The 26,012-nt window shown below is 38.3% G+C and overlaps 3 protein-coding genes and 1 long non-coding RNA gene across 5 annotated transcripts; 2 read left to right on the top strand and 2 right to left on the bottom strand.

Annotated features, from left to right (window-relative positions):
• Window positions 1-6,378: 6,378 nt before the first annotated feature.
• LOC107910984 (secreted RxLR effector protein 161-like) lies at window positions 6,379-7,128 on the top strand. The gene has a single exon (XM_016838891.1). It carries the CDS (start codon window positions 6,379-6,381, stop codon window positions 7,126-7,128), a length of 750 nt encoding a protein of 249 aa, XP_016694380.1.
• Window positions 7,129-7,564: 436 nt separating this feature from the next.
• LOC107912631 (importin subunit alpha-1b) lies at window positions 7,565-10,669 on the top strand. Its single transcript, XM_041106291.1, has 2 exons — window positions 7,565-9,943; window positions 10,323-10,669. Exon 1 carries the CDS (start codon window positions 8,186-8,188, stop codon window positions 9,908-9,910), a length of 1,725 nt encoding a protein of 574 aa, XP_040962225.1. The 5' UTR covers window positions 7,565-8,185; the 3' UTR covers window positions 9,911-9,943; window positions 10,323-10,669.
• Window positions 10,670-13,804: 3,135 nt separating this feature from the next.
• Window positions 13,805-16,509, bottom strand: LOC107910987 (clathrin coat assembly protein AP180). Its single transcript, XM_016838893.2, has one exon. The coding sequence runs from the start codon at window positions 16,425-16,427 to the stop codon at window positions 13,935-13,937; it is 2,493 nt and encodes an 830-aa protein (XP_016694382.2). The 5' UTR covers window positions 16,428-16,509; the 3' UTR covers window positions 13,805-13,934.
• A 5,685-nt stretch (window positions 16,510-22,194) lies between these two features.
• On the bottom strand, window positions 22,195-24,745 carry LOC107912632 (uncharacterized). Of its 2 annotated transcripts, XR_005921166.1 has the most exons (4): window positions 23,685-24,743; window positions 23,524-23,597; window positions 22,703-22,867; window positions 22,195-22,584 (listed from the first exon to the last, which is right to left on the bottom strand). It is a non-coding gene; the product is annotated as an uncharacterized lncRNA (long non-coding RNA). The 2 variants fall into 2 exon arrangements; XR_001688225.2 differs by having other exon boundaries at window positions 22,703-23,597; window positions 23,685-24,745.
• Window positions 24,746-26,012: the final 1,267 nt, after the last annotated feature.

The raw sequence follows: 26,012 nt of genomic DNA on the forward strand, positions 1-26,012 counted from the left end.
GTACAGTTATTGGAGCAGTCGCTACAGCTTCCGGTAACAAAGAATTGGACTCAATGCAGTTGTGGCATATGAAGTTGGGACATGCTAGCGAAAAATCCTTGCAAATTCTGGCAAAGCAAGGATTGTTGAAAGGTGCAAAGGCTTACAAATTAAAATTTTGCGAGCATTGTGTTCTGGGAAAGCAAAAGAGAGTGAAATTCGGTACTGCTATCCATAATACAAAAGGTATTTTGGAATATGTTCACTCAGATGTGTGAGGGCCTTCCAAGACACCTTCATTGGGAGGAAAACACTACTTTGTTACTTTTGTTGATGACTTTTCCAGAAGAGTTTGGGTGTATACCATGAGAACTAAGGATGAAATGCTTAGAGTTTTTCTTAAATGGAAAACTATGATCGAAAACCAGACTGGCAAGAAAATCAAGCGGCTTAGGACGGACAATGGAGGGGAATATAAAAGTGATCCGTTCTTCGATGTGTGCCAAGAGTATGGTATTGTTCGACACTTCACAGTTAGGGATACACCACAGCAGAATGGATTGGCAGAGCGTATGAATCGAACATTGCTGGAGAAAGTTCGATGTATGTTGTCCAATGCTGGGTTGGGCAAGCAATTTTGGGCTGAGGCTGTGACATACGCTGGCCATCTTGTTAATCGTTTGCCATCATCTGCATTAGAAAGAAAAACTCCTATGGAGGTATGGTCTGGAAAACCGGCTACAGATTATGATTCCTTACATGTGTTTGGATCCACTGCATATTACCATGTGAAGGAGTCAAAGTTAGATCCGAGGGCAAAGAAAGCTCTCTTTATGGGAATCACTTCTGGAGTGAAGGGATTCCGTCTTTGGTGCTTAAGCACAAAGAAAATGATCTGTAGCAGAGATGTTACCTTTGATGAATCTGCCACATTGAAAAAGGTAGCAGATAAAGATATTTAGACGAGCAATACTCCACAGCAGGTGGAGTGTACTCCAAAACAGGTGGAGTTTGAGCAGATGGGGATTTGCCCAGTTAATAAGTCTAATTCTCCAGCCACAATGGAGGAATTAGAGGTTGAAGAGGTTCTGACCCAAGAACCACTAAGTACACCAGAACCAGTTTCAGTTGCAAGGCCACGGAGAGAAATTCGTAAACCTGCTCGATTTACTGATATGGTGGCCTACGCCCTTCCCGTTGTTGATGATATTCCTATCACTTATCAAGAAGCAATGCAAAGCTTAGAAAGTGATAAATGGAAAAGCGCCATGGATGAAGAAATGCAGTCTCTCCGGAAGAACAATACTTGGGAGTTGGCGCAATTACCGAAAGGTAAAAGGGCAATCGGATGCAAGTGGGTATTCGCAAAGAAAGATGGATCTCCTAGCAAGAAGGATATTCGCTACAATGCAAGATTAGTAGCTAAAGGCTACGCTCAGAAGGAGGGAATTGACTACAATGATGTATTTTCCCCTGTTGTGAAGCATTCCTCCATTAGAATTTTGTTGGCCTTGGTAGCACAGTTGAATTTGGAGCTAGCTCAACTTGATGTTAAGACGGCTTTCTTGCATGGTGAGTTAGAAGAGGAGATCTATATGACTCAGCCCGAAGGATACACAGATGCTGGTGGTAGAAATTGGGTTTGTAAGCTGAACAAATCGCTATATAGATTGAAGCAATCCCCGAGGCAGTGGTACAAGCGATTTGATAGCTTTATGAGAAGGCAGAAGTACACAAGAAGCAAATATGACTATTGTGTGTATTTGCAGAAGCTGCATGACGGATCTTTCATTTATCTACTCTTGTATGTTGATGATATGTTAATCGTTTCGAAGAGCCAAAAAGAGATAGATAAGCTGAAGGCTCAGTTGAATCAAGAGTTCGAGATGAAAGATCTAGGTGAGGCCAAGAAGATTCTCGGCATGGAGATAAGTAGAGATAGACAGAGAGGCAAGCTTTGTTTGAATCAGAAGCAATATCTGAAAAAGGTATTACAATGTTTTGGTGTAAATGAAAACACAAAACATGTAAGTACCCCACTTACTTCTCATTTGAAACTTAATGCTCAATTATCTCCGAAAACTGAAGAAGAAAGAAAATATATGGAAAAAGTCCCATATGCTAATGCAGTTGGGAGTTTGATGTATCCGATGGTGTGTACGAGGCCTAACATTTCATAAGCTGTTGGAGTTGTGAGCAGGTATATGCATGATCCTGGAAAAGGACATTGGCAAGCTGTGAAATGGATTCTACGGTATCTTCGAAAAACCGTAGATGTTGGTTTAATTTTTGAACAGGATGAAGCACTTGGTCAGTTTGTAGTTGGATATGTTGATTCCGACTTTGCTGGTGATTTAGATAAACGTTGTTCAACTACGGGGTATCTGTTTACTCTTGCGAAAGTCCCAGTGAGTTGGAAGTCTACCTTACAGTCTACAGTAGCTGTGTCTACTACAGTGGCAGAATATATGGCAGTTACAGAAGCTGTTAAGGAGGCTATTTGGCTTAATGGATTGTTGAAAGACTTAGGAGTTGTTCAAAGTCACATAAGTTTATATTGTGACAGTCAGAGCGCTATTCATTTAGCGAAAAATCAAGTCTATCATTCAAGAACCAAGCATATCGACGTAAGATATCACTTTGTGCGGGAAGTCTTTGAAAAAGGAAAAATTCTACTTCAGAAGATTCCGACAGCAGATAATCCCGCAGATATGATGACTAAGGTGGTAACAACAATCAAGTTTAATCATTGTTTGAACTTGATTAACATCCTGAGAATTTGAGCACCTTTAGGTGTATGGCGCTCGAGAGCGCATTTGAAGGCACTACAAAAGATAGCTTTATCGAATTTGGGGAGTTGAAGGAAGTATGTGAAGATGTGATTATCCTAATCAAATCTTCAAGGTGGAGATTGTTGAAAAGACAAATTAAAAGGGGTGTTGAAAAGTCAAAAAAATGGGAGGTGCAAGTGGCACCGAAAGAAAAAAATGGTAGGCAAGTTGTTTAAAGTTGAATGGGATAATTACAATTTTGGTCCCTAATTTTTAAGCCATTTGCAAGGTAGTCCCTGAACCTCAACTATAAATAAGCCTAACCATTTCTCATTTACACCATCCCAACCAATCTTTCTCTCTTAGTTTTCTCTCTTCTCCCATTTGAGAATTCTTAAGAAATTCTATTTGTTTGTAATACTTTGAAGATAGTAAAGTTATCATCTGGTGTTAGTGCCCGAGGACGTAGGTATAATTTACCGAACCTCGTTAAAACTCTTGTGTTCTTTCTTGTCCTATTTTTCTTTCAATATTTGAGGGTATAATAGTAGTATTTAATTGTGCTATTAAATTACTATAGAAGGGATATTCTGTCTAAGGAAAGGCTTGGTATTTAAGAGATCCATGTGATCCACCTCTCTTTCTTGGGAATTGAACTTTGTGTGATTTTTTAGTACAATAATTTACACGCTTCCGACCCTATTGGAACAACAGTATGAGTCTGTTCGGGTTTATGCATCAGCAACTCTGGTGTCTTTGGATTTACTTACTGATATGCTTCTTGATTGTGAAGATCGCCACCTAGCACTGCTGACAGAAACTCCTTTACAAGCAAATTTGGTAGATAAACATCAAGGTACTTCAGGGGGTTCGAAATCTACTTGCTCTCAGGATTCTAAACGAGAGTTTAGTGGTTCAAGTCGTGGTTGGTCTCGCGGGCGGACGAGAGGTACCGGTCGGGGCTGGTCTCGGTCCAGGCCACAATGCCAGTTATGTGGTAAATTTGGTCATATTGTTCAGAATTGCTATCATCGATTTGACGAGAATTTTTCTGGTCAGACTCCTTCGGTCAACCTTCATCACACTCGTGATTGCTCGTCTATGGTGTCGTGTTCTGGATCATGCTTGTGTTCCCAGTCGTCATCTTCATCGCCCTCTGTTCATAATGATCAGACCTGGTATCCAGATTCGGGTGCAACGAACCATGTTACACCTGACAGGTCGACATTGGTGACTGCTTCTCCCTATGCAGGTACTGGTCGAGTCTTTATGGGTAATGGTAAGTCCGTTCCTATTGCTAATGTAGGATCGTCTAGTATCCTCGCTAGCTCCAGACTTCTTCATCTTCAGAATGTGTTACATGTTCCTATAGTGTGCAAGAATCTTATCTCTGTAGGTCAGTTTGCAAAAGACAATGCTGTGTATTTTGAATTTTACCATTATCTGTGTTTTGTGAAGGACATTCAGACAGGGAGGATTCTTCTCGAGGGCCACATGCATGAGGGTTTATACAAGTTCCAGTTCTCAAAGTCTGCTCCTAACACCAACTGCTCCTCGTTGAAGCCTGGGTCGAGCGTGGTAAATAGTGTTCAACTCTCCTCTGCTGCCTTATGGCATAACAGGCTTGGACATCCATGTTCCAACACTTTAGCTCGTGTTCTAAGATCATGTAATGTTCCTTTTGTACAAAATAGCTTGCCTCGGTTATGTACTGCCTGTCAGCTAGGCAAAGCTCATAAACTCTTGTTTTTCTCTTCCAAAACGGTGTATTCTCTTCCTTTTGAACTAGTTGTTTCAGATGTATGGGGACCAGCTTGTGTTGCTTCGAATGGTTTTCACTATTACGTATCTTTTGTTGATATGTACAGTCGATACACGTGGGTTTATTTTCTTAAGAACAAGTCTGAGGTAGTACAATGTTTTCTCAATTTTCATCAGATGATTAAGGTTCAGTTTGGTTGTTCAATTAAAATGCTACAAACTGACTGGGGGGGAGAGTATCGGGTGTTGTCGAAGGAGCTCTCTCGCCTGGGAATACACCATAGGGTCACCTGCCCTTTCACCTCAGAGCAAAATGGTACTGCTGATCGAAAGCATCGACAAATTGTTGATATGGGATTGTCTCTTCTTGCCCAATCTAGCATTCCTCTAAAGTACTGGTATTTTGCTTTCGTACATGCGGTGTTTTTGACAAACAGACTGCCTACACCGGTTCTTCATAACGTAAGTCCATATGAAGTTCTTCACAAACATAAGCCTAGCTATGATCTGATTCGGGTGTTTGGTTGTGCTTGTTTCCCTGATTTGCGATCCTTTCACCACCATAAGTTCCAGTTCAGGTCTCAAAAGTGTGTCTTTCTTGGCACTGCTCCCAACATAAAGGGGTATCAGTGCTTAGCTGCAGATGGTAGGGTGTATCTCTCTCGGCATGTTAAGTTTAATGAAATATGTTTCCCTTTTTAACATGGGTTTTGCTCGTCAAAGAGTTCTATACGGGGTTTGCGTCAACAGACTATACTTCCTATAGTCCCGAATGACAGCACTTTTGAGCGTTCTAGTGGTCAGCCTCCTGGGGTTCCAGCAATGTCTCCTGGGGTATCTTCCCCAATTGTTTTTACTTCATCTTCTCCCCCTGCTTTTCCACAAAACACTGAATCTTCTCCTAATAGTGTTCCCCAAATAACTGAGGTGCCTCCTTCTGGTCAACCTGAGTACAGTACAGTGGCTCCTTAACCTGCAAATTTTCATCCCATGCAAACACGTGCCAAGAGTGGTATTTTTAAACCAAGAGTTTTTTCTTCGACCTTGGATGAACAGGAACCTATGACTATAACTGAAGCTCTTCAAAGTCCAAACTGGGCTGCAGCTGCTGAAGCTGAATATCGTGCATTACTGGCGAATAAAACTTGGGATCTCACGCCTCTACCTATAGGTCGTCGAGCAGTTGGCTGTAAGTGGATTTTCAAACTCAAAAGCATGCCGATGGGTCTATTGCAAGGTACAAAGGACGACTGGTGGTGAAGGGTTACTTACAGGAAGCTGGGGTTGATTTTTAGGAGACATTTAGCCCCGTCGTTAAGCCTACAACAATAAGAGTGATTTTTGCTCTGGTTGTTTCCTCGAATTGGTCTCTTAGACAAGTAGATATTAATAATGCGTTCTTAAACGGGGATTTAAGTGAAGAAATTTATATGTTGCAGCCTCCTGGCTTTGAACAACAAGGTTTTGACGGACAGCAGCTGGTCTGTCGACTTCGAAAGGCTCTCTATGGTCTCAAGCAAGCACCGAGGGCTTGGTTTCACAAGTTGCGAGAATTTTTGGGAAGTATGCAGTTTAAAACGTCCAAAGCAGATAGTTCCTTGTTCATTCTTCAATCTAGCTCCAAGTTAATGTACGTGCTAGTGTATGTTGATGATATCATCATCACAGGGAATGATGAGCAGCTTATAGAGAAGTTTTCACGCAACTAAATGCAAAGTTTTCATTGAAAGATCTTGGCCGGTTACACTATTTTTTGGGCATAGAGGTAAATTACACTTCACAAGGAATTTATCTTACACAAAAGAAGTATATTACTGAACTTCTTCAGAAAGCTTCCATGGACAGATCGAACAGTTTGCCCACACCCATGGTTTCATCGAGTAGACTGTCATCCAATGAAGGAAGTCCTATTGAGGATGAACATCATTATAGGAGTATCGTTGGGGCCTTGCAGTATGTAGTCATTACGCGACCGGACATAGCCTATTCAGTAAACAAAGTCTGCCAGTTTATGCATAAGCCTTTGAATCTCCATGTCAAGGCTATGAAGAGGATATTAAGATACCTACAAGGAACGTTGGATTATGGGCTGAAATTCACGCGAACATCCAGATTCTTACTTGAAGGATATTCAGATGCGAGCTGGGGGTCTGACATAGATGATCGAAGGTCAACATCAGGCTTTTGTGTCTTTCTTGGTGGAAATCCAGTCTCCTGGAGCTCGAGGAAGCAACAAGTCGTCTCAAGGTCTACAGCAGAAGCAGAATATAGAAGTGTGGCTCATGTCATGGCGGAGATAATGTGGATTCAAGCACTGCTGACTGAATTGGGTGTTTCATTTCCACAGAAGGCTTTGGTATGGTGCGACAGTTCAGCAGCAGTTGCAGTTGCGGGGAATCCAGTTATGCACTCAAAATTTAAACATGTTGAAATGAATTTGCTGTTTGTCAGAGAAAAAGTTACTGCCGGAGTACTTCATGTAGGGCATATACCTGGTTCAGAACAAACAGCAGATATATTGACAAAACCCTTATCAGTAGGAGCTTTCACTAAGTTTCGCGATCGACTTTGTGTTGTTACAAGTAGGAAAGAACTTGACAAGTATGGGGCATGTTAGGAATAATAGCAGTTAACAGTTGCAGTTAACAATTAAGGAAGTTAAGTTTTCTGTTACAGTTGGTTAGCTAGACTCTTTATATACCTAAAGTTGTATTCATTCGATACAATGAAAATATAGAAGTAATTCAGTTTCTACAGCTTGTTTGCTGAGATTTAACAAGCAAGCACAGCCAAATGCGGAGTGAGTGAGGCTCGGCGCAGTTATAGGAAACAAAGTCTAAATTTGATACAGTAAAAAGAGGCTAAAAAAGCGGGTCCCAAGAAGCAAGAGTACAGCGACATCACATTCATCTAGGAAAAAGAAACATTATAAAAATATACTACTTGACTACTCCAACTCTAGATTTATCCACCCCCAAGGATTGAGTGGTCCATTTTTTCTTTCATCCCCCCTCCCCAACACCTTCACATGCTAATGCTTTTGCTTCATGCTCATTTCCTCCCTTTTCTTTAATCTTTGATGTACAGTTCAATTAGTGGTCGTTATTTCCAATATATACAGTGAAAAACTGAAAATTACCCTACCAATGCCTGCAGTCACTATGTATCAATATGCCTGCTAAGAGTTAAATGCTAAATGCTAAGCAAACTGTTCCACTTTTCTTTTTTTATTTATCGTTTAATAGTGTTGGTAAAAGGTGATAAATAATGTGCCCCTTATACCCTTTTATTTAAAGCTGCTGTGTGAACAAGCTGTAAAGCTTCATGCTGCCTCCTCTATTGCTTCTATCATTACCTTTCACAATTGTGTTCAGCCTTTTCCCTCTCTCTTCTCTCGCGCCAAACACAACCAACATTACTAATTTACTGTTAATGTTATAGGTATTTCTATTTCTATTTTGTTCAAATCCAATGTTTTTTGCCCCGTGAACTCAGTCCAGTACTGGACTTGTTTTTTCATTATTGGAACTCTCTTTCTCTCCATTTCCTTGGCTTCCCTTTTCCGTCCAACCAAAGTGCCTTTTTTTTCCCAAGTCTTTTCATGTTTTTCCGTTGTCACTTATTAACACCTTAATACCTGTAGTTCCGGTTCCTAATCCGGGCTTCAACCGCAAATGCATCCACCCCAACAGCCGCGGCCGCTGTCTGAGCAACCAGAAACTCAACCACCCCAGACGCTTCTCGACTTAATCACCGGCGTTCTCTCTCTCCTCCTCCTTTCTTCTCTCACCGTCCGGTCTTTCGTCGGACGGTGGCAAGTCCTCCGATCGAAGCTCTGTTCCCTCCAATCATCTCTCTCCTCTATCTCCGAATCTCCTCACTGGAACGACAACTCTTTGCTTCATAATCTTTTCCCTTCCCTTCTCTCCACCCTTCAGCGTTTGAAAGCTCTCTCCGATCAATGTACCCTCTCTTCATTCACCGGCGGCAAACTCCTCATGCAAAGCGACCTCGACATGGCTTCGTCTTCTCTCTCCAACCATCTCCATGATCTCGATCTGCTTCTTAGGTCTGGCGTTCTTCACCAGTCCAACGCCATCGTTTTGTCTCACCCGGGACCTGGATCTGATAAAGACGATTTGGGATTTTTCATCCGGGATCTCTTTACCCGACTTCAGATCGGAGGCATCGAGTTCAAAAAGAAAGCTTTAGAATCACTTCTTCAGCTTCTCAACGACAACGAGAAATCTACTCCGCTGGTTGCTAAAGAGGGAAATGTTGGCTATTTGATAAGTCTTCTCGAAGTTAACAGCCAACCTTTAATTCGAGAACAAGCCGTTTTGGCAGTATCGGTACTGGCTTCTTCAAGCGAAGATTTGAGAAAAATTGTTTTCGAGGAAGGAGGATTAGGGCCTTTACTGAGAATCCTTGAAACAGGTTCCATTGCTTTAAAAGAAAAGGCCGCGATTGCTGTTGAAGCAATCACCGCCGATCCCGAAAACACCTGGGCAATTTCAGCATACGGCGGAGTTTCGGTATTAATAGAAGCCTGCCGATCTGGCTCCCAACCGACACAAACCCACGCGGTTGGCGCTCTTCGAAACGTGGCTTCCGTGGAAGATATTAGAATGGCTTTGGGTGAAGAAGGTGCGTTTCCTGTTTTGTTCCAGCTGTTAATCTCGGGTACCAGCGTTGCCCAAGAAAAAGCAGCCAATTGCATTTCGATACTCGCTTCTTCGGGCGAATATTTCCGTGCATTGATTATACAAGAGAAGGGATTGCCAAGATTAATGCATCTACTTCAGGATTTATCAAGTTCAGATACAGTCGAGCATCTTCTCCGCACGATCAGTTCGCTTTCGATTTTAGATTCCGTTTCACGGATTTTATCATCTTCGACGGCCTTCATTATCCAATTGGGCGAGTTTATTAAGCACGGGAACTTGATTTTGCAACAGATTTCAGCTTGTTTGTTATCAAAGTTATCGATTAGTGATGGAAACAAGCGTGCCATTTCTAGTTGCATTAGTTCTTTGGTAAAATTAATGGAGTCACCAAAGCCAGTAGGGTTACAGGAGGCGGCAGCCCAGGCGCTTGTTTCGCTACTGACGGTCCGGTCAAATAGGAAGGAGTTGGTTAGGGATGAGAAGAGCGTGATGAGATTGGTGCAGATGTTGGACCCCAAAAATGAGGCTGTGTCAAAGAAGTTTCCACTGATGGTGGTGACTGCAGTGTTGGGTGGAGGAAGCGGTGGTTGTAGGAAGAGACTGACGGCTGCCGGTGCCAATAAGCACCTGCAGCGTCTGGCGGAAATTGAAGTTGCCGGAGCAAAGAAAGCGCTTCAGAGACTAGCTGGAAATAGGCTAAAAAGCATTTTCAGCAGGACTTGGAGGGAATAACCAGTAAAGCTACTCACCTCCCCGCCAACTAAGGTATGTTCCTTTTACGAGGATATAATTGGTAATTCAGGGTTCTGTTAGGGTTTGAATCAAAGCTGGTTGTTGGCGCGTGGAATAACTGTCCTCTATTTTAGCACCATTCTTGACCGGTTAAAGTAGGATATTACCCCTGCTTCCCCCCCCCCCCTCACTACTGGTACTCAGTTGTGTTAAATGATAAATTCGTTAGACCCTTCTTTATTATTATTATTATTATTCGTAATAATATGCTGACGTGGTAACGAAGGAAGATAAAGTAGATAACACCATGCCGTGCATAGGCGTCTAAATTGACGTAGTAGATTTGTAGATACGTCGTATGGCACGTGAATTATTTTCTGTGAATTCATTTTTGCTTTAATTTGTAATGCAGGAGGAGGTTTGGAATTTTCTAACTGTCAGAACTGCTGTGGTTGAAAACGCGGCAAACACACTTCGTATACTCCAAAACTTTACCTCAAAAGCAAAATATTAATTATTATTATATGTTTTAAACACTATGTTAATTTAAATGATGATAACTGAAGGCATGGATGCGGTTTTTAGGGAGTATCCTCGTTTTTTTTATTAGTAATATTTGATTCACTGATGAAAGCTGAGCTGTAAGAGGGAGGGTATGATGATTGTTATGTTTCCTTCCCTCTTTTTTTCTTTTCCTAATTATAATGTTTGTACTTTGTTCTATAATGTAAATTATTAAAGGTTTGTTTGTTTGTTTAATCTTTATGTGTAATGTAATTCGGTATTGAATTTTAGTTTGGTAGGTATTGTTGTGATGTTAGTTTGGATATTGATATTATGGGGTGGGACGTTAGTGATCAAATTCGGGGGGTGGTAATCATGTAGGATGATGTTAAACTCATGGCATGAGAATATATGGCTGACAGTTACTTGTGGAAAGCTTTAGGGTTTTCCAAATAGGTGGGTAAATGGGAGGGAAGCAATCCAAATCGACGGTAATGATTATGTAGGTGGTACAGGTGGTGGATCCCCTCATTTCCTCACTTTGTTTGCAATCTTCAATGTTGGGACTAGGGGGGAAAAGAGGAGACATCATGTATTCTTGGAACGGATTTTACAAAGTAAATAACATCAAGTAAGTTCAAAAGTAAGACAAAGGTAAATACATTTATTTATCCGTCATAGTTTAAATAAAATGTTATATAATTAATGCATTAATTACTCTTATTGTTGTATTAAATAATAAATACAACAAGAGGAAAAGTGGTTTTTGAGTGTAACACAAAAGGGCGGGGGGACAGTGGAGCATGAGCATGAATGATGGTGAGAATGTGAAACGGAGGATTGGGAAGATGAGGCTAGCATAGATTCAGCAAGCACAGGAGCCAGGAAATGAAAAATAAGGGGGAATGGTGCGGAGTAAGAGAGAGGGTCGGCGCAGATATAGGAAACAGAGGCTAAAAGTTGCATATATTATGAAGAGACAGGGACATAGAAAAGAAGGCAGAAAATGCGGGTCCCTAGAAGAGTGCAAGATTACAGCGACATCGCATTCACTTGGGAAAAGCAAACATTATAAAATATATATACTACTACCTGACTACACCAACACTAGATATACCCAAAGATTGCTTGGTCCATTATTTTAGCTTTCTTCCTTCCCCACACCTTCACATGCCAATGCTCTGCTTGATTCTCGTTTCCTCACTCTTTTTTTTTTTTTAAACCTTTGATTGTTTTATTAATGGACATTACTACCAATAATATATATAATGAAATTACCCTATCATGCACACTCTTGGCAGCACTATATGCCTGCTAAATGCTAATGCTAAGCAAACTGTAGGAAAAGGGACATATAAATTACTTGGTCATGCCCTTTTTAAAGCTTTATGCTTCCCCCCCCCTCTCTCTCTCTCTCTCTAATGCTTCTACCATTTACCATTGGCAATTGTGTTCAACCTTTTCCATCTTCCTTTACTCTCTCCCGCCAAACAAAACAAACATTATTATTTACTGTTATAGGGTTCTCTCTTCTTTTTTTTTGTAAAAGTCCAATGTTGTTTTATTATAACATTGATTTTCAATGTATTTAAATCTCATTATTTGTAAATACCCTGTGAACTCAGTCACCGCGAACTGGAGGCGGTTGAATTTAGAAGGTTAGCCGCTGTTGTTTGGTACGGCATAACATTGGTGGTATTACATTTAAAAAAACAAAGAAAGTGGATTTCGTTAACATTTCTTTACAAAGTTGGAGGTATTAGTTGTTCGCTACTATCAAAGAAATTCACATCAATACTTCCTAATACTCTTTAAAAAAAATTAATTATTTGAAGAAACTTAAATTAAAGGATTAATGCAGAAAAAAAAACTTAAATATTTCATCTCTTTACAAATACAAAGTTTTAGATAATGATTTAGTCGTGAAAAACATCAAGTACTTAGATTACGTTTTTAAGTCAATTTTAAGAGTCAAAATACAATTTTACTATTATATTAACTAATATTTTCCTAAAAATGAAAGGAGTTAATAAAGAATAAAATGATCTTGCAGACGTAACAATTCATTTGATCATTTTGAAAAAACACATTATTATCTAGACCTTCATCAATTAAGTTAATCCATGTCACTTTTTTTTTCTACGTCATACTCAAAGTTTAGTATAATTTTTAATTAGGCTTTTGGAGGTAAGAGTACCACAAAACTTCTTGTATTATATCTTGGATTGCATTTTAACTAATTAACTAGAAAAACGAGAAAATTTGTCCATGTATGTTAGACGTTGTTAAATGTTTGTTTTGGTGTTCATATATAAGATACAATAATAAACTTAGCCCTCAACATTTACAAATTTATTCGATTTGACCTTTACTCTTTTATTGAAAGTAAATTAGAAATTTTTGAAATTAATAAGCCTAAAGGATTAAATTTAACCCTCATCCGCAAAGCCGCATGCTTTTTAATGTGAACACTTTCGAAGTGTGAACGCTCTTTTAGGAAACATTGGACTCCACTTGAGCATAATAACTTTGTAATGCCTAAATAATAAAATGGGTCTCACCATATATGTCTTCCATGCATTCCATGATGATAACCTATTGGTAATAACCTACTACATCACCACTACGAGACAAGAGGGTCTCCCCTTTAAATACCCTCTCTAACGATGACAAAGGGGTCTTCTCCCCATTAGCAACCCTCAATACTTACTCTCTACACTCAGTCTCCTTTACCTTCATAGCGGTCCCCCTCCTCCTCCTCTTAACCTTCTTTGACCTTCTACCTATTTTGATGAATCGGTCTCCTTTATTCCACCACTTCCTCCTCTTTTATTGGTACCCCTCATCAACAATTCTAGTTATTATTTGTATTTTGTACAATTATATTATAGTTATAAACTTAAAAAAAATTTATCTTATATGAGGTATAAAAAAATATCTATTTTATTCCAACCTTATAGTTAATTTATTCTAAAAGTAATATTCTGACTTAAATGAAATATATATATACACTAAAACATGATATACAATCTTTTCTCATAAGATTATTTATCACTAATGCATTTCATCCTATCCTTTCTCCTCAACATTCCACAACTCAATTTAATTTATTTTTTTGTTCCCTGATCGTTTGCTTGAAATTTGGAATGATTATGACACCAAAAATCCCTTTTAGCTTATAACTTTCATGAACACCTCTAAAAGTAGGTGGAATTTTAAATGGAAACTTGTTCTTACTGTTTTTTTATTTCAAAATAGATGCAAGTAGTTTATTCGTTGTTGCTTATATGTTGCAACTTCACGAAGAATTAGTTAGGAAAGTCATTTTTGCAGTGAAATTTTTGTCGGTCAATATTTTTGAAGTGAAATTTGGTCATATGAACACTTGAATTAATATTTGCAATCCATTTCTCTTATCTTTTCAAGTGAATTTGTTTTACAAAGGTATTTACAAATTGAATTGTATACATTTTCATTCAACAAATATACCAAACTATAACGCCTTGCAACGATCGTGTTTTCACTGCAACCACAACTGTCGTTGAAATAATACATTTTGTTGATCCACTGACACATTGTTGTTAGCTTTCATAGTTGGCCATGGAGCGAAAGGCTCGCCAGTTTCACCACCCTGAAACCCTGTTGTTGTCCCATTAGGATGCTGGGAAACCGAACCTGGCATCGCATGAAACGTTGGTGTCGGTATTTCAATATTACAACTTTGAGCGTAAAAAGTTGGTGTTGCATGAAATGTTGGTTCCATTGGGAAGAACCTTTCTTGGAAACCAGCAACAGTGGTGGCAATGGCTGCTGATATATTCGTTTCATCTTCGAGAAATGGATTATATTGGCGTTGAGGCACTATGGGTCTGTGATCAAATAAATTATTCGCCATTGATGGTTGGATTCCGTCGGCTAAATGTTGAGAAGCTTGTGAAGGTGGCGTTGTGCCTTCTACCAACACAAGCTCCCAGCTTTCGTTACCGCCATTGTTGCTCCAATTCGAATCTGATTTTCGTTCTTCTTGGTCTCTTTGGTTTGCTTGAAACCAATCATCGAAATAAGAGCGGCCATTGGATACGACAATTTGATTAGGGGCATGCTCTGGACTTTTATCTTCCTTTAACCAGTCATCGAAACATGTATGGCCATTGGCTACATCATTGGAAGCTTGCCATTGTTGTTGGTGGTGTTGTTGCAGTAGCCAGTCATCGATATATGAATGAACCATGACTCCAGTTTGAGACGCCTGCTGATTTCTAAGATCTTCTAGGAGCCAGCTGTTGGTAAAAGAGACACCATTGGCTCCATTTTGAGAAGCTTGCTGATGATTTCTAACATCTTCTTGCAACCAATTGTTTGTAAAAGAGGCACCATTGGCTCCTTTTTGAGAAGCTTGGTGATCATTTTGATGATCTTCTTGAAACCAACTGTTGGTAAAAGAGGAACCATTGGCTCCATTTCGAGAAGCTTGCTGATCATTTCTATGATCTTCTTGAAACCAATTGTAAGGAAAAGAGGCACCATTAGCTCCATTTTGAGAAGCTTGGTCTTGCTGAAACCAGTTGTCGAATAAAGAGTTATTATTAGCCAAGTTTTGGGAAGCCTGTGGCACAGGTTGTGGCGACGGCGTGGGCTCTATTAAAGCAAGTTCCCAACAGCCCTTGTCACCATTAGCTGAAGACGATGATGGCTCTGAACTTTGTTGTCCTTGGGTTTTATTAGCATCTACTGCTGGCCACTCATCGAAGGATATAAAATCTAAACTCGTATTTTGATCTTGATCAATGGGTAAGGAATGGTTGGAGCCAGTTTCAGCGGCATTATACGAATCTTCTTGCTCGCGATACTGTTTTTCAGACAACTCCCAGAAAGTCCCCGTCGAGAAAGATGACCTCATTGTTACAACAGGTTCTTCATCTTGATTCATCAATTCTTCCAACGATGTACAAACAATCGAGCTCGAACCGGCCTGAGATTCTATCTCCAAAAGCGAGAGATCCTTGGCGGCTGACGTTAGGAGACGAAGCAAACGATGTGGTTTCGTAGGTGGTGATATCCCAGCTGATGGGAACGAAGCTTGGTCTTTTAAGAACACTTTCAATGTCTCAATAAGCTCCTCTGATATCCTCTGCACACTCGGATAATCCGAGGTTCTCCCAATTGGCAAGCTCTTACAATACTCGTATAAACTCGAAAGCTCTTCGAATTGTTTGCTGGCTTTGACGCAATAATTGATGGCATTAACGCATGATTGATGCTGCAAATGAAAGAAACCATCTAAGGCAAGACCGAGCCCGTTAGATATGTCCCTGTAAAGATCGAAGCTTTCTCGTACGATAGCATGGAAGGAAACCAGGATCAAGCGGTTCGTCTTGGCTGAACCTATGGGCTTTGTGGCAATAGCTTTAGCAAGCAACCGTTGCCAATAGGAAATCCGATCGAGCAACATGGGGGGCTTCATGTGTCGAACAGGTTGTTGGTTAGCTCGACGTGCCCTGGGATGGCTAAGTTGTTTCTCTTTGAACGTGAATCGCCTTTGAAGCTTCCCCGTGAGGAAGCATTCCAAGCGTTCTTCGAGATAGAAGGCGAAGGACTTGACGAAAGCGGTGTAATCGCACGGACTGGAACTGCATTCATCTCTGAAAGTGGGGAGATTCAGGATATTGGTTCGATGGTTCATTGCATGGAGGACTTCTTTTGGGAAATAAGGGTCGCCATCTTGGAAAATGCGAAGAACAAGCATCAAGCATTTGAGGGCGACGACCCAATTCTTTGTTTTGCCTAATCTTTTGGCGATGACACGGGCGGCGATCCCCGCGAAGAGCTTGTTGGAGGAGACGGTTCGTAGGATTTCATCGACATAACGCTCGTCGAAGGGGGCTTTGTCGTGGGTGGTGGCCTTGAGGACCGCCACTTCGAGGCTGGCGGAATTGGTGTTGACGACCTTGGCAAGGCTAATGCTGGTTTGGTCTTTCACCGCACCAATTGCCTTCTTTAACTTGCTAGGCATTATTGATTTTTGTAAAGCTTTAATTTTTTTTTATCTTCAATAATACCTAGAATGATTTTTTATTTTTTCTTTAGGGAATTGTTTTCCTGGAAAATATTATGCTCCTGAAAGAAAAAGAAATTATTAGGAGGATGATTTAATTTTGGGTGGTGGAGAGGAGACTTTAACTAAAACCCTTGAGACTCTCCCTGCCGTGTAAACGTGATAAATGCTCCTACCTTAAATTGACCCTTTCCTATATATTAGTTAACCTCATATTTAGTCCCATTTTGAATTTAGCAAAAACGGAATTTCGTTTTATTTCCATCTTTCAAAATAATAACATTAAGTCGTTAAGCGTCACTGGCGGCTACGGATTAAAGCTCGTGACGAATGTGCAAAATGTGTCTCATAGAGGTCAATCGATTAAATGACGCTCATTTAAATCATTTGCACATTGAGACACTCATTTACTTAAAGCCTTAGTAACCCGATGGAGCACTCTAGTAAAACTAGAGTTACTAGGATAATTATTGTAATGTATATAGTTTAAATCCTTAGAAGTCTCATATTGTAGATAGACATTAATCTTAGTCGTCGATGTAATTCGATCTATACCATTGGATTTGTGGGAGCTCAACTATAAATAGAGACATTCCCCTCGTTCGTAATCACTCAATTGTAAACCTTAAAGTAATAGAATACTTTTGAGAGCATTACTCAAACACTTGACATGCGCTATTTTTTTATGGCTTTTCTGTTTATTCATGGATTTTTACTTCGATATCTTATAGAATTTATACGAAAATTCTCATTTTTCGAGAGTAAAGCTAACTTAGGTAAATTTGAATCTAGAAAATCGCCTAAGGTCGCATAGTTTACTAGACTAAAGTTCTATCCTCATGACATAAGCAGGTGTCAATAAACAAAATATCTTGTGCTTATATATATAAACATCTCTGTTGGTTGTAAATAATATCTTGGGTTGAAATTTTTCATGATTTTGATTTAAGTTTCACTTTGGCAAATTATCTTCTTCTTTTTTTTTTAAGGATGTAACTTTTTTTAAATAAATATTTATTTTTTTAAAATATAAATAAAATACTAAAAGGTATACAAATTCTTATAATAATATTTATTAATCTTTTTTATTTCAATCAATTAACATCAAATCCTTTCAAAGCTTTTTATTTATTTTGAAAGCTTTTGTTTTTTATTTTTTGAAAGAAATGTTCGAAGCTTTCATAAATTATGCTATTTAGTATTTACCCGTCTTTTGAATGTTGGCATGAAGTGGTATTAAAAAACGATGTAGTTTTGCGACCGGCCAGCTGAGTACGGAAGTATGAATAATGTGAACCAGGGTTATCACTTATAATTACTTGAAAAAACTGATTTGGTTGAGCCTTGAAAATCTTTAACTATCCCATTAAATCAATCTCCAAACACAAATGAGTTAACTGTGATTTCTTACACATTGGATGATAAACGAAAACCTTATACCTAGCAACAAGATTTAAGAGAGTTGAGAAAATATTTAGAACAAGAATGGATAGGTAAGGGGATAAGGGGTTCCCTGCCCTATTCAAAGCCACTGAAGATAGCACAAACTCAATTTCTACAAACATCGTGAAATCCCAAAACTTTCAACATCTAAAAAATGAATTTAATCCCAAGGTTCACCTTTAAAGCACATTTTGGGGACATACTATACCCATGTACCAATTCTTGTGCTAACAGAAGAGAATCAGCCTAGTTTCTACCAGCCAAAAAAGCCTTCTGATTACTAGAAACTAAAGCAAGTAAGCTTTGTTTAACTCTATTTAACATCAAGAGATAGATAAAAAAATCATAAACCTATATACACGAAAGTGAAGATGGCAGAGAAGAAATACTTCACAGCCTCTATAACATCTTGCCCCATAGGCCATAATACTACAACATGCTTGAAAATTTTTAGCAAAACAGCCATCCAGCCCAAGTGCTTTATTACCATTCATTCCAAACCTTACAAACTTAATTTCTTCAGAAGGAACAGGAGCAATAAACACATTCTTCATGTCACCAATCAAAATAGGAGGAAGTATTTCTCTAAGCAATTCATCAGAAATGCATTGTTTGGGATTTGTTTTAAAATATAATAAATAATCTCATACCATAGGTAAAAATTATGTAAAAATATATTAATAAAAAATCATGTAATATATATAAATAAGTGGTAAAATTTATTCTCGAAAAAAGTGAGTGGTAAAATTTTAAAAATAAATGGTTGTTTTTTAAAAGAGGGTAATCTTTTTATAGAATATTTTATTTTAAGTAGTGGTTCAAATTGATTGGTCTCGCTAGAACTTCCTTTGTTAGTTGCGACCTCCTTGGAGAAGTCTAATTTCAAATCTTTGAACCGCAATGGTTTCCACAATAGTCAGGGAGTGACTACAGGATTTTCAGTTGCTTGATTTAGGCTTTGTCGGTTCGAAATATACTTGGGTCTGTTCTCGTAACAGTTGGTACTCTACTCAAGAAAGACTTGACAAGGTTTATTATAGTGTTGACTAGAAGCTACTCTTCCCAAATGTGATTGCCTTTCATCTGCCTCGGGTTAAATCGAATCATTGCCACTTCTAGTTAGCTGCAAGGTTTCTCCCCTCTGCCCAAATCAAAACGTCACTTTCGTTTTGAGGTGTTTGGCTTTTGCATAATGAGTTCAATGACTTTTTTAAGGCTAGTGAGAATTTGGGTTCCAAATTACAAGTGGCTATGGACTTGAAAGAATGAAATTAAAAATCGGAAGGACTCCATAAGATGGTTACCGACGAGGAAATTAAAAATGTCATGTTCAATATTGGTGCTTATAAAGCGCTTGGACCAAATGGGTTTCAAGTTGTTGTTTTTCAGCGTAACTGGAATATTGTAAGGGAGGATGCGAGGAGGGTTGTTAAGGGGGCGTTTACGAGAGGTAAAGTACCAACCGGTATTAACAATAATTTTATTATATTAATCTCTAAGGTTTCAGTACCTGAATGCATGGGTCAATTGAGACGTATAAGTCTTTGCAATGTGGTGTGTAAGTGTATCTCCAAGATTATTGTCAACAAATTTAAGGTGATTTTATTGAAGTTGATTGCCCCTAATCAAAGTAGTTTCTTCTCGAGTTTGTCGAGATCTAAGTATAGTTCATTCGTCACTTGTAATTTCAATTTTTTAAATAAATTGGTTTAATAATTCCATTATACTCATTAATATTGTTTGCATTTGTTCTCAACAGTTTTTGCATACAAAGCAAAATGTAAGCAAATATTGGCTCACTTATTACCTAATATTTAACTAATGCTAAGTTGCATTACATGGTCAAATTGTAAAGTGAGAAGACAACTCGTATTAGTAAGTAATCTAAAAGGTTCATAGTTTGATGAAGCGAAATTGAGCAATTTGAGTAAAGGATTATTATGTCATCTATTAATTCCAATTGGGAATATACATTATCTTGGGTATTGGAGTGAGGGACTCTTTGTAATTGTCTATATTGATAATACATCGAACAAGACCCAAGTTGAATTAATATTAGATCCGTTTATGAATTAATTCACTTGTAACGTTCATAACATGATTTACCTTAATCCTGAATATGTGACTGACTATATGTGCGTAACTCGTATATTTTGATGTATTAAAAGCTTGAGTTCAAATAACTAAAGAGTCGAAAGTTTAGACGTTGGGTATACAACTTCTGCATGACATAATTTCATTTACAATAGTAGAATTTATAGCCCAATAAAGGGTAACTGATATCTTCTTATTGACGTTAAATGATAGATAGAAATTAACGTGGTCATGGGTCATTTGTTTAGAGCAAATGATTTAATTGCTATTTGTTAGTAATTAACTTTTACTAAAGGAAGACATAATGATTTCCATGAGATAAAATAAGATTATATTGAATGAGCAGACTTAACCCAAGGATATTAATGATATCCTATGAATGTAACAAAATGCTTATGACAATGTTATTATTGGACAGAGCATCAATTAATTTACTTCCGTAATGGTATATAATAGGGAGAGTTCAATTATGATACTTCTATTGGATTAACTCCATGATTAAATAATATTGTAATTAACAGATGAAGAGTTGAAACATAATTAAAATTATTTAAGCTCTAATTTTATATGTCCAATTGTCCCCCTCCACTAGCTTAGTACAGCCCTTGATAGTTTGCATTTTGAATCAATATGATGAATAAATAAAAACGACATATTAGAAAAATAGATCGCATGTACCACTATCTACAGTGAATGCATTTTCTACCTATGAGTAAGAAATGACTTAGAGATTAAATTAATTTCTTTGAACTATTATTTAATTGATTATAATTAAATGATTGAATTTTGAAGTGAAAGTTAAATTAATTAGTTATCATAATTTTGTTGAACGAAACAATTAAACTCATTTACTCAGATTCTAGTATGATAAAGTTGATTTAAAAATAGAAAATAAATTATTGGTTGGTTAGATTATATGGGTTGGTTTAAAAGACAAAAGAGAAATATATAATTATATATAATACATGGAAAAAGCCCAATAGACTCACAATACATGAGATAGACGGCACATAAAGTTCTAAGATGAAATGGGCGACCCACCCCAATTAACCCTAGTAAGACTATATGTTTTCTATTAAAATATTATTTTTTATTTTTTTTCTTGTTCAATTAAGGTTTTGTGATTTTCTCTATCAATAGAGATTATGGGTTAGGTCAAATAAACAACTTGCTACCTGTTGTTACTCTATCAATTTTTAGGAAGATTTATTTCATAAATAAATTCTATTCATGAGAGAGTTTTATTTCGATTTCTAGTACATAGAGAAAAATTGATTTTCCCTACTAGAATATCAATAAAGTTTTCATTATATTTATCGGTTCAAGAATTTAGAACTCACACGCTAAGCAAGTTGAGTTTGAGAATAATAGAGAAGATCAAGTTGGTAGAAAGCTAGGAAACAATTTAGACCACTTATTCCAAAACAGGTACGAATTTAGTAAAGAAATTATTATTATAAACGCCACAACAGCTCAATTTTAAAAAATTTTAATTTTCCGTCAAAATTTCCAATAGATTAGAATTTTTATCTAGCTTGCTTGGTGTGATCGGTTAATGACGAATACAAATCGAAAGACAAGAAAGTTAACAAAGTCTGAGTGATGATGTGTAAGAGAAGACACTCCCCATTATATTCTCCGTGATTGTTGGGTACTCTGGGAAGTTTGGAGGAGTTTTCCATCTTTCTTCTTCGACTGATGCGAATTGGTGGATTAATAATTTGGTTAATTCCAGGGACAGGATGGTGGGCGATTGGAGTTGGTCCATAGTTTTTTCAATTCCGTGATGGAGGTTATGGAAATGGCAGAATGTTTTTACTTAAGCCAGTAAAATCTGGCCTCTTAATATGAAGGTGCATAAGGTTCGGTCAAGCTGAATTGAGGCTAATTCCTTTTCTTTTAATAGTCGTTTGAACTGCAGAATGAAACACACCATTTTTTTGAAAAATGAAATAAAAAACACCTTTTATTTTATTTTCTCGTAACAGTATTATACTTTTTTTGGCACACACCTTTATTACATTCTTCAACATGTACGTACGTGACAGTCATCAAAGCATCATCATCCTTATTCCACGAAATCACGTATATATTATATAAATTTTAAAAAGGCAGTGTATTTCAATTATTTGTAGTGCGTGTGTAAACTTGTCAATCCAACAAATGCCAGAACAAAATCGAAAATTTTATCAGTACTCGTAAAAGTATGGTTAACTTGTTGACAAATGTACATGTAAAGTTTTACATAATATTTACAAACCAGAAGCTAACTATCAAAAAAGAAAGCTGACCATTTGGATACTATGGGTAAAGAAGAAAGAAGAAGAAGCTCGGTTAATGAAAATAAAGAGAAGGAAAATAGGCAACTCCGAGACACAAAACAATAAAAGAATGAAATTAGTTCCTCTAACCTATAATTTCTATGTTTTCTCCTCTTAGGATCCTAAAGATATTGACTCTGTATCGAACTGCTCGAGTTCGCTTCGGTTATGCAAGTTAGAAGATCATTGCCTCTTTTAAACTCAATACTCACAGTGTGGTAACACTCGAATTACTTCAGCCTCGTGCTCAGTTCTGACTGCAAATTTCCAGAATTAAAAGAAATCAGCTTAAGGAGTTGCACACCATGACCTAGTGAATTTCTAGTCTCCACTAAAATAATCATGTCTGCCATATGAATGCAAAACATCACGTACACATGAGAGCCCTGGAGGCCTGGACTAAAAAATGGATCAAGCATATGCTTGCTTACTGGATATCGATTTCCATCTGTTGATTTGTTATGTCCAGGATTTGAGGGTTGTGATCTTCGGACTCCACGAATTCGTCCTCGAATAAAACCCTGTGCATGATTATAAATGCTGTACACCATTGCACCAAAAACATCATGCAAGATATAAGCTTACTAAAAAAAAAACAAACTGTAAACTTGAAGAATCTGACATTCAAGGGTCAAAAGTAGGTCCGTCTGCAGGGTATTTTTAAGGATTGTAAACGTCCACTGGTAAAACAGTTTAATCCTTGTACTATAGAACTAAATAATTTGATTCTTGTAAGTTCAATATTGGTGCAAATAAGTAAAAACTAATAGATGTTATGACTAAATGCTGATGTGGACTTCATTATTAAGAAAGCCATTATTAAGTAAAATAAATTGTGACTTGTTTCTACTCATGTCTTGGGGTAATTCAACTCCATACTTCTTACTTGATAAAACCATTCCCCCATAGGCAAGTATCAACAATCATATACATCCTGAGCTAAACAGGATGGATACAAAGATAAAAACCCAACTTCACGAAACTTTGCGTAATGACTACTAAATTTTAGTCGCAAACATCATTTGAGAAGTAGAGAAATCATTGGAGGAAATAAGGCCAATGCTTGCATTTTAATGTGGCATCATTGTATGTAACCGCATGTGTCTGTCTCTGTAGTTAACTCTATAAGATGGAATGCACCAAGACCAAAATTAATTATATGACAAAAAATTATTGGGGCAGTTAAAATGTGACACCTTAGGCGATGTCTGTTGCAGGCTGTGAAAAAGGCAACAAAACCATGTAATATACTTCTGAGAGCACGGAATAACTGAAAAGATCACGGAAAAAAAAGAGAAATAAGTAAAAGAAACATAAAGAAATACATATTTATCAAGTTACAATAATGTCTTCCAACCTGGGAAAAAAGGTCATTCTAGAGTGTGCGCCACATTGAAACTTCATTAGCACTGCTCACTGTGGCTTCAGAAGCTGAAGCAAGCTGAATTATGCCACTTAAAGACAGCAATATGTTTCCAACAACATCATAGATGAAGCCACACACATAAGCCAGAAAACTGGCTATTGCATGGACCAGGCATGTTATGAAAAGAGAGTTGTCGGCTTTGGAAGAGATAAACGTTGACTTTAGCAAGAATTCCTTGAGCTTATGAAACCAGGCACGAGGGGCCTGTTTAAGGCCATAAAGCGCCTTTCGCAACCGGCAAACAAGAGGACTACCATCCTTGGACTGTTGCTCAAACCCCGGCGGTTGCATCATGTAAATCTCCTCATGCAAGTCCCCATTCAAAAAAGCATTGTTAATGTCAACTTGGCGCAGAGACCATCAATGAGACACTGCAAGAGACAAGACGGTTCGGATTGTTGTTGGCTTAACCACAGGACTGAAGGTCTGCCAAAAATCAACACTAGCCTCTTGCAAATATCCTTTAACGACAAGCCGTCCTTTGTACCGAGCTATAGACCCATCTGCATGTCTCTTTAGTTTAAAAATCCATTTACACCCCACGGCACGGCGACCTTCAGGTAACTTAACAAGCTCCCACGTGTTGTTGGCTAACAACGCGTCATATTCCGTTTGTGCAGCGGCAGTCCAGGCCGGACTCTGAAATGCTTCCATGATATTGGACGGTTCTTTTTCAGTCAACACAGTGGTGAACAAATTTGGCTTATAAATACCATTTTTGGAACGGGTGCACATCGGATGACGATTTACAGGAGCTTCCTGTACAGTAGAACTTGGCACAATAGACGCTGATGAGGTTCCCTCAGAACCGAACTCGTCTGATGAGAAAATGGGAGTAGAAAAGTGTGGATTAGGCGAGGCTGGTGTAGGTATAGCTTCAAGAGGAACTGCAGGAACCTCAGATCTAGTGGAGGCAATATGAACAGGAGATTCAACTATGGGAATGGAAGTCTGTTGATGACAAGACTTGTCCTTAGCCACAACTTTTGACCGAGAAAAACCATGTTGAAAAGGAAACCACGTCTCATCAAATGATACATGCCTTGACACCAAAACTTTACCATCATCAGTCAGGCACTTGTAGCCCTTTCGATTAAAGCAACTCCCAAGAAAAACACACTGTTGAGAACGAAACTAAAGTTTATGCTGCTGAAACGGTCTTAGGTATGGATAGCATGCACTCCCAAACACCTTGAGTTGAGAATAATCAGGTTACTCCTTGTATAGCCTTTCATATGGAGTTTGTTGTTGCAGAACAGGCGTTGGTAATCTGTTGATAAGATGCACAGCATGAGACAATGCTGACGACCAATGTTCTAAGGGCATAGACGCTCGAGCAAGTAGTGTCAGTCCCATTTCAACGACATGGCGATGTTTCCGTTCAAGTACTCCGTTCTGTTCAGAGGTGTATGGACACGTAACTCGATGCTGAATTCCCAGTTGAGAGAAAGCTTTTGATAATGATCTATATTCACCACCCCAATCTGTCTGCACCATTTTAATAGACAATCCAAATTGAACTTGCACCAACTTGTGAAAATTAAGAAAACATTGAAATACATCTGATTTTGATTTAAGAAAATATAGCGATGTATACCGACTATACATATCTACAAATGAAACATAGTAGGAAAAGCCATTGGAGACCACTTGAGAAGGTCCCCACACATCAGATGTTACTAATTCAAATGGAGAAGAATACACAGTTTGTGAACGCTTGAAAGGCAGCTTGTGAGACTTGCCGAGCTTACAAGGAATGCACACTGACTGTAAACTTTTATGATTGAATGAAACACCACACGACTTTAAGACACAAGCAAGTGTTGCAGGACAAGGGTGGCCAAGTCTGTTGTGCCAAAGTGAAACAGAAGAGGAAGACTGAACATTGTAAAGACGAGGAGAGCTAGGACTTTGAGGAGAAACACCCATCTTGGAAGTGGATCCAGACAAGTCAAACCGATATAACCCATTATGCATGCGGCCCTCCACAAGAATCCTCCCTGTCTGAATATCCTTCACAAAACACAGAAGATGATGAAACTCAAAGTCAACTGCATTATCACGAGCAAATTGCCCTACTGAGATCAAATTTTTACACACAGTTGGAACATGTAGAACATTTCGGAGGTGTAATAAACGAGAACCAGTTACCAAGGTTGAACAACCTATATTAGAAATGGAAACGGACTCACCATTACCCATGGAGACTTTACCGGTACCTGTGTAGGTAGAAACATTTTGAAGTCCAGCCATAGTTGG

Source organism: Gossypium hirsutum, chromosome D11, assembly GCF_007990345.1.
Source record: "Gossypium hirsutum isolate 1008001.06 chromosome D11, Gossypium_hirsutum_v2.1, whole genome shotgun sequence".
Classification (NCBI taxonomy): Eukaryota; Viridiplantae; Streptophyta; class Magnoliopsida; order Malvales; family Malvaceae; genus Gossypium; species Gossypium hirsutum.

Coding starts and splice junctions, on each gene's coding strand:
- LOC107910984 (XM_016838891.1), top strand. CDS start 6,379: ATGGTTTCATCGAGTAGACTGTCATCCAATGAAGGAAGTCCTATTGAG.
- LOC107912631 (XM_041106291.1), top strand. CDS start 8,186: ATGCATCCACCCCAACAGCCGCGGCCGCTGTCTGAGCAACCAGAAACT.
- LOC107910987 (XM_016838893.2), bottom strand. CDS start 16,427: ATGCCTAGCAAGTTAAAGAAGGCAATTGGTGCGGTGAAAGACCAAACC.